General features: G+C 48.0%; 1 protein-coding gene across 1 annotated transcript in view; it reads left to right on the top strand.

The window, feature by feature from the left end:
- Ndufa9 (NADH:ubiquinone oxidoreductase subunit A9) overlaps window positions 1–3,547 on the top strand; it is a 28,962-nt gene extending 25,415 nt beyond the window's left edge. The window contains exons 10-11 of the mRNA XM_021164891.2: window positions 465–531; window positions 3,313–3,547. Of these exons, the coding sequence (XP_021020550.1) occupies window positions 465–531; window positions 3,313–3,483 (238 nt within the window). The 3' untranslated portion in view covers window positions 3,484–3,547. The remainder of the gene's footprint in view (window positions 1–464; window positions 532–3,312) is intronic.
- The last annotated feature ends 8,036 nt before the right edge of the window (window positions 3,548–11,583 follow it).

The raw sequence follows: 11,583 nt of genomic DNA, 5'->3' as shown, positions 1-11,583 counted from the left end.
AAAAAAAAAAAAAAAAAAATCAATCTTTTTTACAAAGCTTTAGGTAGAAGGCTGTGACAGTGCTGCACAGTGGTTGAGTCCTTGCCTAGCTCTGTGAGGTCTGTAGTTTTTCCTAGCATCCTCCCCTCTCCCCAAAGCTGTAGCTGATAGGCATGGGGGCACATGCTAGCTTTTGAGAGGCAGAAGGATTAGGAGTTCAAAGTCACTGTCAGCCACCTAGTGACTTGATGCCAGCTTGGCATACTTGAGTCTCTGATTTAAAAATCCAGGCAAAGGAGGCGGGGAGGGTGAGTTAGCTCTGTCTCCACAACAGGTAGTAGAGCCAGGAAGTTGTTATTTTCTCAGAAAACAGTGACAAGCTTAGCAAGTTCTCGAGTACAGCAGTCCCTCTTTTCCTGGGGGTCCAGTAGGCTGAAACCCAGCCCAGACGCCTCTCACACGTGCCGCATGTACTTCCATTGCAGCTGGATTGGCAAACTCTTTGGGATGAGTCCATTTGAGCCCTGGACGACGAAGGACAAGGTGGAACGGGTAAGTCAGGCAGAGCAAGCGTCTCACCAGGCAGAGCCCTGTGGAGGAGGAGGAGTCAGATCGGTTTGGTTGGCTGCCTTGGACAGTTGCAGGGCTTCTATGTGTGGTGAAGTCCTCCTGGCTGAGGCTAGCCCTTCTGTTCTGCTTTTGGCTCACACATACTCATCATTCTCATACTGTTTCACCGTCTTAGTATATTCTCCCTGTGAGGTCATCCTTGTCCGCATTCAAACATGCATAATAGCCCCCACGCCCTTTCCTTACTGAGGCCACACTCTCCTTCCCAGGTCCCTCTGGCCATTTTGCTATTTGTTGCGTTCCCTTACAACTATTCAGGGTTCTGTTGTTATTTTAAGACAGGGTCTCTAGGCCAGGCTGGCTACAAACCCACTCTATAGGTTTGGTGCCTTGGATTCCTAACCTGTCTGCCTCTGCTTCTAAGTACTGAGACTACAGGTGTATGCCACCATGCCTGGTTTTCCCTTCATAAGCTGACTGCCAAAGAGCTCTCTGTACCTGATCCCAGTAGATTCTTGTGTCATTCTTTGTTTAATCCATTTCGATCTCAATTGTATCCTCCTCTGTCCTGAAACTGCTTTCCAAGGCTACCCATGACCCCACGCTGCCACCCCTCAGTTTTCTGACCTTACCTCGCTCCTGCTGTGAGCAGTGTTTGTTGAAGGGCCACATTTCTTCCTTTTGAAATGGTGTCTTAGCACCTGTGCCTGGCCCAGGCTTTGTTCTCTACCTTTCCCTTCTCACACTGGGTTGTGCTGGAGGCCCTGTTCCTGCAGACCTCTCTTCCTGGTTGCTGTCTGTCCTGCCGGGGTCACAGCCTCAGCCATTCTCACTTCTGTTTATAAATTACATTCATCCCAGTTGCCTGCTGCTGCTGCTGGAGGCCGTGCTGCCATCACTCCCGTCGTGAATTGTTTTATGTGGAACTACGCAGACATAGGGATGTTGTAAATGGAACTACAAGCTGCTTTTTTTTCTTTAGATCTTACCAGGCGCTTTCTGCTTTATTTTGAGATGGGGTCTCGCTGTGTTCACTGTGCAGCCCAGGCTGACTGGGAACGTGTGCTGATCTTTACTCCACCTCTCCCGTTCAGGGACCAGAGACCTGTGCTGTTTCTTGCTGTTGCAAACTTACGTTCTGTCCTTGAACTCTCGCCTCTGTGATGGCCCTTTCTGTGCTGTGCGTGTAAGACATGGAGTGATCCCCTGCAGTTTTGGTTCCTAAGCCATCATTGCCCCACCCTGCAGTGCTCAGGGTGCTCTGCGTCTGTCCCAGCACATTGCCAGGAGCCGTGTGTGATGGGAAGGACTTGATATATGGCTACCATGACTGCAGACATCAGATTTGAGCTATATGTAATTTTGGTTCACTGAAAGTGAGATTTGAATTGTGCTTGACTAAATGGCTTCTGTGTTAGATGATAAAGGGACCGACCCTCAGCAGCCCTCAGCAGATGCCAGGTCGGGTCAGTCCTCATGCCCGCCTTCCTGCCCATCATTAGGAGCATGCTTCTAGTAATATTGGAACTTTGCTACGTACTAAAGGCAGAGCGCATGACTATCTCTCCTCTGCCTGCTGTTACCCAGGCAACAGTCCTCTTTCCTCTCTCAGTGAGCCTCTTGCTGCCAATCTTGTCTGCCTGCAGTATGCTGAGTCTAAAGCCCTGGCTCTTCCTTCTCAAGTCTTGTCTCATTGATTATCTGCTTCCTGAATACTCAGATCTCACTGGGAAGATGCCAAGTAAGCACATGACAGCATCTCAGCCTGAGAACTGTAGATTTTCTTTCTGTTGATGAGATGCAGCCAAACTGTTCCCTAAGAGCCAAAGCATAGCAAAGAATTGCTACCAGTACCAGGGAACAGCCTCCCTCTGTCAGACCGCCTTAAAAGCAGACACATCTCCACGGTGTCCTTTCTGTGGCCGTGAGCCCTTGTTGTCGGACACTTGCTCTTACCTTGACAACTGAGAAAGTATGAACATAATACACAGACAGGCTCTGGGTTTGGTTTGCAGAATGCCCTAGAGCAGGCAGTAAACACACTGGGGTCCTCTCTGCATTGCTCTTTGTGGAGGTCACAGGATGGGACCTGCTTCAGGTCCATGCACAGAGCAGTCTGCTTTGGTGCTTTGTGATGCACGGGGCTGTCTTGTCCATCCTTCCTTTAACAAGATTGGTTTGGCTTCAGGCTTTGTAGTGAGCATAGTTGAGTATAATTGGAGCAAAAAAGGCTAATGGGTCTAGGCGTGATGTTATAACTGCAGTCCCAACACTTGGGAGGCTGAGACAGAAGCAGTACTACAAGTTTGAGTCAACCTGGGCTACATAGTGGGTTCCTAGGAGTTCCAGTGTGAGACACTGTGTCAGAATCCCTAAACCAGACCAAAAAGTTAGAACTGAAATCGAGAGCTATAGCCCAGGGATCCAGCATAAGAAAATGGGGGTGCAGAGGTCTCCTACCTTAGCTCTTATCTGAATCTCTAGGTGGAGAGATAGCTCCTGCCCCGTTCACTGGGCTCAGCTCTGCGCACATGTGCCTGTGGAGCTGCTCTTTCAGGGTCTCTGTCCTGTGGTTCTGGGGTATGGGAGACCTGCCTCAGGCCTTTGATAATGATCTCTATTTGTTCTGCTTTTGTGAGTTCCAGAATCAAAGATTGTTGTGGGGTCTCTGACGACCCTTGCCTCAGGGATGAGCCTCAGGCCAGCTTGGGGGTCTGAGGGGTGGCACTCTGTTTCAGCATTCTCTGTGTCCCTTTGTCACAGATACATATCTCAGACGTGATGCCGACCGACCTGCCTGGCCTGGAAGATCTTGGTGTTCAGCCCACACCACTGGAGCTCAAGTCTATTGAGGTGCTACGGCGGCATCGTACCTACCGATGGCTGTCTTCTGAGATTGAGGAAACCAAGCCTGCCAAGACAGTCAACTATTAGTGTCACCCAGGTCACCTGTGTGCAGTAAAAGAGTCGCTCTATTAAATATCTGAGGATTCGTCTATTGCAAGTGTCTTTCTTGACTGATCAGAGAAGAACTCACAGCCATTCAGAACTGAGGCCTGTTTTCTATTAAATAACTATATATAATATCGACACACACAACTGTTCTCTGAAATGGTAGAGGGTTTGGAATTCTTACACCAAGGCCCTATCCTTAAAGTGGAAATATTGCTATGATCTCAGGCTGCATGGTTATCTAGAAGCATTTGGTATAAATGAGCACATAGACACCTACAGCTGATCTGAATTCACTCACACTTGAAGTGCTTTAGACTTGATTGTAAGGGTGGCCTGTTGTCATGTGGTGGAACCCATGGTGTGTCATCTCATGGTAGAGAGAGGAAGAGGGGAGAAGGGAGTGGGGAATGCAACCTCGTTTTTTCTTTTATGCAGTGCTGGGCATGGAACCCAGGGCCTTGTATATTTAAGGCAAGCTTCTACCAGTGAGCCACACCCTTCCCCTCAACCTCTTTTGTGACAACAGTGGTCACTCATGATGACAGAAGATGTGGTCACCTAAACCAAGCCAGGGCTTCTACCACGCTGGCAGTGAGCATCCATGGGAACTTTGGAACAAACCGGCAGCTGCTGAAAGGGAGGGAGGGAGCAAGGGAGGGAGAGGGAGAGGGAGGGAAGGAGGGACTCCAGGTTTTTGAGTAATAACGGACTAAGAAGTCGAATGACTTTATCCATACGTAGCTGATCTGAATCTCACTGTAAAACCTGTGGTTTGTTTCAGGAAATCGTGAAGGATGAATGGACAAAGCCTGCCATGTCAGGTTTACATCCTAGAAGGTTATGGAGTGCATGGGAGGTGTAGTGGAGCACAAAGTGTATTTGAGGAATCCTTCCCCACGAAGGAAGAGGTCCGAGAGAATGAGAGTTATGGGTTAGGAAGGTGGGGAGTGTTTAAGAGAAACAAGTCCAGCCATAGTAAGTCAAGGCTTTTACCTAGAAAGATGCTGCAAGGAAGGAAAGGGGACCCTTTGGGAACGGAAAGAGGGCAGAGGGAAGAAGACTGGACTCGACACCACTAAAGTAGAAGGTTGGGGTGAGCTGCAAGGAAGTTTTCAAGTGTGTGAAGCCACCTGGGTTGTGTGCAGGGCTGTCCATGTTTATTCAAAGGACAAATAGATCTGCTCCTGTGTGGCAGGGGAGTGTTTATGCATCTGGCAGTACCTTCCCTACCATCAGAAGCCAGGGGGAGGGCTTCTGTGCCCTTAGAGGATGACACTTATAAGATGGCTCCCAGGTCCTGCTACCTTGTAAAACTGGCAGGAGGCAGGGAAGAGAATTCCGTCTTCTCAAAGGGGCAGAAAGGGAGTTTGTAATTGCTGATCTTCTAAAGGGGATCTGGGAGGTGATTAGAGTTGGCTTAGGCTGAGGGGAATTCCAAGGCTTGCGACCATCTTGATTGGAGGAGGAGAAACGTTAAGTCCATCAATGTGACCGGCACCGGTGGTGGCAGAGAAAAGGGACTGCCAGCCATCTGGTCCTGGGAAGAGCAGGAGGGACAGAATCTAGTGTGCAGAGGGAAGAAAAGCAAGTCAGACAAAACCCCTCAGAGGTACAAAGTATGACTTCATTCATTCATTTATGGATAGGGTCGTGTGTATCCCAGGCTGGCCTTGGACTCACTGAGTACTTAACTCAAAATGACCTTGATTTTAGGATCCTTGAGGCTTCTGCCTCCTGAGTGCTGGGATTACAGGTGTGTGCCACCACATGGACTATGGTTCTGGCTATCAATCCCTGGGCTTTGTGCATGCCAGGCAGGCAAGCACTCTACCCACTGAGATACATCCCACCCTGTTGATTTTATTTTTTTATCACTCCACCTTCTTTTAAAACCTCTTTACAGAATGTAAGGTACATTGGAGCAAGGTCTGCCAGTTGGTTTGGTTGAAAATCCATGCCTGGAACCTGTTGAACAAATGTATGAGAACCGGCAAGATTCTTCCCGCGTATTGAAATGGCTCTAGGAGGGCCAGGTGTGGTGGTGCACACCTTTAATCCCAGCACTTGGGAGGCAGAGGCAGGCAGATTTCTGAGTTTGAGGCCAGCCTTGTCTACAGAGTGAGTTCCAGGATAGCTAGGGCTACACAGAAAAACCCTGTCTCAAAAAACCAAACCAAACCAAACCAAACCAACCAACCAAACAAACAAGCAAAATGGCTCAAGGAAGCAAATAAAAATGGAGTAGCAATGCTTTGGGGCACATCAAGAGGAGCCAAGAAATCACAGAAGCATTGGATTGCTGACAGGTCCCTGGGTCAGCTGCACTTTTTCCTAGACTGCAGATGGCCACACCCCCAGGCACACTGACCTGCGAACGAGGACAAAGGAAGTTTCCTGAGGTTTTGGACTGTTAAATTATATTCTGCCAACTAGGAGACCCAGGTTATACCCAAACCTTGCTTGCATGAGAGCTCATTGCCTTTTTGATTGGTTGGTTGGTTTGGAATAGTGTCAGTATATTGCATAAGCTGGCCTGGTGTTCAAAGATCTCCTTCCTTAGGTTATCTCCAAATAAATGTAATTTTCTCTTAAACAAGTTAAATTTTATTCTCTGTTAACAGATGAAAACTCCATCTAACCCCCAATTTTTCTGGTTCTGTATATTGAGAATTTAAACTGTAATTGCTTCTCAGACCTTCAGCTAGGATTATGTGTGATTATTTAAATTCTATAATAAAACTTCATATTTATATTGGGTTCAGTTTGATAATTAAGATGCCTGGCTCCTGTAATCACACCTAGCTTGGTAGCCTTGAATCTCCTCTCTGAATTCCAGCGAGTGATTGGCTGACTTCCTGCATTTTCACTTCATTCTGTAAGACCCGATGAGCCTTATGTCCGGGATGTCTCATTCACAGAAACACAGAGACAGAGATCGATGCAGTAAGCATGAGGTTATTGATCCGACATCCCGCAATAGGGGTAGAGGTGACCCCAAATAAAGACTGGATTTAAGCCCATTGTTGGTCCCTTTTCGTCCCCGCTTTAGAAATAGTAATTAGCCTTTCCCTTCCAGAGAGGCAAGTGTCTTTTCTTGACCTTCCTTATGCTGTATTGATGGCCCTGGGTGAGGTGAGGTCTTTGTTTGTTTGTTTGTTTTCAAGACAGGGTTTCTCTATATAGCTCTGGCTGCCCTGGAACTCGCTCTGTAGACCAGGCTGGCCTCGAACTCAGAAATCCTCCTGCCTCTGCCCCCCAAGTGCTGGTATTAAAGGCGTGTGCCACCACTGCGAGGTGAGGTCTTAGTCAACAGAAGAGGGACCTGAAACATTCTTGGCCATTACCTGCACTGGCCTTGCTTTCTTGCAAAGCTTGTTTTGCTGGGACATTCTAGGAAGGGAGTGCTCCTCACGACCTTCTCGCTGAAGGTCCTCAGCATGCTATTCTAGCAAGGTCTTTCAGAGGTCATCTTATGTTCTCTAAGGTCACACATTCCCACAATTCTGGCTTGCCAACCTAAAACATCCTCTCTCTGGGACTGGGTGGGAGAGGCTAGAAGAGGTAAGGACTAAGGGTCTTTGTGACACGTGCCTTGTCTCCTTAAGCAACAGCTATTTAAAGTTGGTATCATGGGGAGTACTTTTGATATAATAATCTGTGGGACTGTGAAAGGTAGCCTTGTTCCCAGTTGAGCTAAGGCTCAGAAACCCCGGAGACCGTGAAGGGATGGTAGGCATTTTTGCTTGTTCCTGGGCACCAGGCTCCTGTCACTAGCAGAGCCCCCCCCCCCCCATAGATTTGTGCCCATCAGTCACTCATGCAATGCCCCAAAGCCTCTCCACCCGTAGAGGATGTGTGGTCATGTAGGCTCAAGACAGATTTCCATTTTAATGAGGTACCTAAAGGCCCGGAGGTCTTAGCCTATAAGCTTTCCTTCCCAGACACTCCTCCTTGCAAACCCTGACAAAGAGGGTACGGTTTTACTCACCCACTTTCTGTCAGGACAATGCCTTAAAACCATCGACTGCCTTTTTTCACTAGGATCCATTGCGGGGAGCTGTGGAGAAGGCCTTCCCCTACAGAGCCTTAATCTCCCGTAGAAGGCCTCTGTGCTCCCAGCCACGACCAAGCCACCACCATCAAGCCAAAGACTTCCCTTCGAGGGACCAGCCAGAGATTCCTTTCTTTACTCCACAACCCCCGACCCCACCCCAGCCACTAACCCCACTCGGTGGGGGGTGGAGGGGTGGACAAGGGGTAGCTCCCAATACCAGGGTGACACCCTCAGCCCTGGGGATACAGGAGAGAGGGCAGAGGGAGAGAAGTTCCCACGCAGGCAAGAGTCCTTAGTCCGGGACTTTGACTAGAGCACAGGAAGGCCTTCTGACGGGAGATTAGAAACGGCTCATTAGGAGAAAGCCTATCCCATCGTCCAAGCACAGGCCCTGATGAACAGAGATAGTCTATGGTTTTAGAACTTTATTGTAGAAAGGCAGGGGTAAAGGAGAGAAAGTGGAAAGAGAGAGACCAGCCATGGCCAAGAGGAGAGAAGGGGAGAAAGGAGAGAAAGACTAGAGAGGCTAGAGAGTAAGAGGAGAGAGTGAGGAGAGGATGAAAGAGTGAGGTGGGGCCAAACAGCCCCTCTTATGGTGGGCTGTTATCTTACTGTTACTAATTAACTGGGAGGAGTGTAGCCTGAAGGTCAGAAGCTTGGGGCATGGTCTGTGTGACTACTAGCCACACACTTCTCCTGTGGGAGTGGTAACTTCGACAGGAGCCATGAGTCCAGGAGACAGGAGGGAACGCCTACATCTCATGTAGGTGAGTTATCACCACTGGGTACCGGGGTTCCACACCTCAGCTTGACTGGAGATCAGCCTGTCTGTGAATAGCCCATTGCCCCACATCCAGCAGCGTCATTTGGGTTCGGAGACCCTGAGAACCAGACAGCAGCAGTCACAGGCCCGGGAATCCCCAAGCCTGATCGGGTTCTCCCTCACCTCAGACTGTGCATCCCCGTCCCCAGAGCCCTGCGGGTTTCCCTACAGCCCAACACCCGCCCAGCGACAGCCTGGGGTTAGCATGGTCAACTTTTGCATCCTGCCTCCCAGAGGCCGATCCTGAGGCTGAGCCCTGTGTCGGAGCAGATGTGAGACCCCGTAACCCTGCAATAATCCTCTGAGGCTCTGAGTCTGCCTGGTGGCCCCAAAGTTCTTACTGCTGCCATCACTTTGAGGCAGGAGAGACAGATTAAGGAGACATCTAGAATCTGTTGGGAGCCTTTTACCAGCTAAGTAAGAATCAAAAATTCTAGCACAATGTATATTTGTTGTGAAGGCTACCAGTAGATGGATAGTTCTTTGATAGAGACATATTTTCAGAAAAGAATGTTAAAATAGCCACAAATCAGGCTTTAGGCTTGAATGTGTGTGTGTGAGACCTCAAATTTGCTGTTCTCCTGCCTCAACCTCCCAATTAGCTGGATTACAGACATTTACCACCACAGCAGCATGTGGAGATTTTTGCCCTGCAGTACTTTACACTGCTACTGTAAGCTGATGTCTTGGGGAAAAATAGGCTGGTGCTTGGGCAGGGCAGGGAAGCCAGCTACTGTAGATGCTAAAGAGGTACATGTGTTCATCCTGCCTATTTCTACTAGGCTATTGCCCTTGCTCACTTAAAAAGTTAGCAGGTTGAACAGGTAGACAGGAACTGGAGCTTGAAGCTGGCCTGGAGGAAATTTTTCATAAGGTTTCTGCCCTACACTCATGTATCAAAGGATGGATTGGTAGATAGGTCTGCTAGGCATGCAGATAAAGAGATGGCCCATCCTCTCTCATGACCCATAAGGTCCCTCTGGTTCTCTCCTTTGAAAATGGGAGGGATGGAGTAGGGAGGTCTCTCTAAGGTGTAATATCTACCCCATTTTTATCAGGCCTGGATTTAAATAAAAATCTCTATCTATGATAGCATAACTTATAAAATATAACAGACTCTCCAGGCTGAGAACAGAGACACTGGAGACAATGTAAGGCCAGTCACCTTCCCCACAAAGGACAGTGAAATCATCTCACAGCCAAGCCTACCTACCTTCTGGCCTTTAGCTCATGGATTCCTGTAGTTGTAAGACTTACACAGCACAGGAGAGAGAAATTAGATTCTTTTCCCCCTTGTTTGATCAAACTGCAAATCCATTTCTTTCCCTAGTTTCTGTTTCCTAATTTCTTCTAGAATACAGGAAATCCGAGGTCATAGATCTGTGTCCTGTAAGATGACATTACCATATTCCTCAGAGTCCCCACTTCAGGAAGACACAGCAAACTCAGCATGCATGTACCTAATAACACAGCACTGAAACACAAGAGGCAAAGGCACCGCAAGAGGAGCTGGACTAACCAGAGATCACAATCAGGGGCTCTAAGACCTCTAGTGTTACCATTTTCTTTCAACCCTGTAGTGCTTGCTCTAAGCTACACTTGTGTGGTTTGTCCCAGGACATGCTCAGCCTTTTGGTTGTCTAGAAATCTGGAAGGATACAGGCAGACTCTTGGACCCCTTCCTTTTATGCAGTTCTTTTAACTTTAGTACCCTCTGCTGCAAGCTATGTTTCCACAGCTCATGAACTTTATCCCTTGACGACTCTGCTCAGTGGGTCTCTCTGTCTCTGTTTCTCTCTGTCTATCTCTGTCTCTCTGTTTCTCTCTGTCTCTCTCTGTCTGTCTGTCTGTCTCCCAGCTTGCCATCCTATTTCATGACTGTAGAATTGTTCCCTGGGGCAATGACAGAGTATTCTGTTCCCTACCTCTCAGAGATCATATGCCTTTTCCCTGAAAACAGTTATCTATTTTGTGTAGTTTTGCAGATGCTTTTGAGAGGAGACCAATCTCATCTCAGGTGTTCCATTATAGCCTGAAGCAGGAGATGACTCCAGATCATTAAAAAAGAAGAAGAAAAAAAAAAGTACAGCATTGATTCGTCCTAATTGCTCACCAATTCACTTTGATCTAGTACAGGGATAGCTTTTTCTCTAACCCATCAGTCTAGCCTTCTCTCTAACCCATCAGTCTAGCCTTCACCTGCCTGAAAGCCTACAGTGTCTTGTCCTAAGTGCACCATTCAATGTTCGTACAGATGAGTACTTTCTCCTTAAATTATTTAACGCCTTACTGGAATGAGATGGCAGCTTAGCTGTCCACTGACAGGTGGTAGGAGGCAAGGCAATCATTCAAGTTACCCCTCACCCGTCCAATCACACCCCGCCTGAGAACTGTGTTAGAAGGCTCACACAAGTGAATCACATGATCATACACAGCCGCCCGTGCTGCATCAGCCCAGATGGTGGGAGTTTCCCCATGAAACTCCCAACCAGCATAGTCAACGAGAAGAAAAGACAAATGGATGAAAACCCACCGTTTAGTTTTCTTCTCCTCTGTTACCGTATTCCGCAGTCTATACTGATCTGATGTTCAGGAGAAGGCTTTCCTCTGTGCCAGCTTCTTCCCTTCTAGTCACTCAGTGCTGGAACATAGCTTGCAGAGTTCTCTGACTTTGCCTCTTTCCGAGATTAAATGCCTATCAACCATATTGAGTGCTCTGTTGCATTTCCTAATTTGCAGTGTCTACAAATACATCTGGTTAGGATACAATCCAGTTCTGTACAAAGATTCTTTCTCTTTTGTTGCTGTGATGGAGGGATATGGATGAGCCCCTTGACTTTTGTGGGAGGGAGCATCCTTAAACTGAGGAATCCTCTTACTGGCAATCATACATACCTTAGGATTTCTTCTTGGGTTGTACTGTCTGGTGTCTCCTCTCCTGGCTGAAGCTATCCAAACACTCATGTCTGCGCCATACACAGAAATCAACACTATGATACTTACCTGCAACCAATCCAGACAAACAATAACGTTATTTCTGGGATACAGGAAAACTGTCTGCAGGCTATCTGCACTAAACCAGAAACCACAGCACAAAGAAGCATGCTTAAACAATCTCAGGACTTGGGAGGCTGAGGCAAGGGGATTGTCAGAAGGTTGAGGCCCGCTTGGGCTACAAAGTGAGTTCCAAGCCAGCTGTGAG

The sequence above is a fragment of the Mus caroli genome, chromosome 6 (genome assembly GCF_900094665.2).
Source record: "Mus caroli chromosome 6, CAROLI_EIJ_v1.1, whole genome shotgun sequence".
Lineage (NCBI taxonomy): Eukaryota > Metazoa > Chordata > Mammalia > Rodentia > Muridae > Mus > Mus caroli.
The sequence above is the reverse complement of the archived record's forward strand: the minus strand, read 5'-3'. Positions and strand labels throughout refer to the sequence as shown.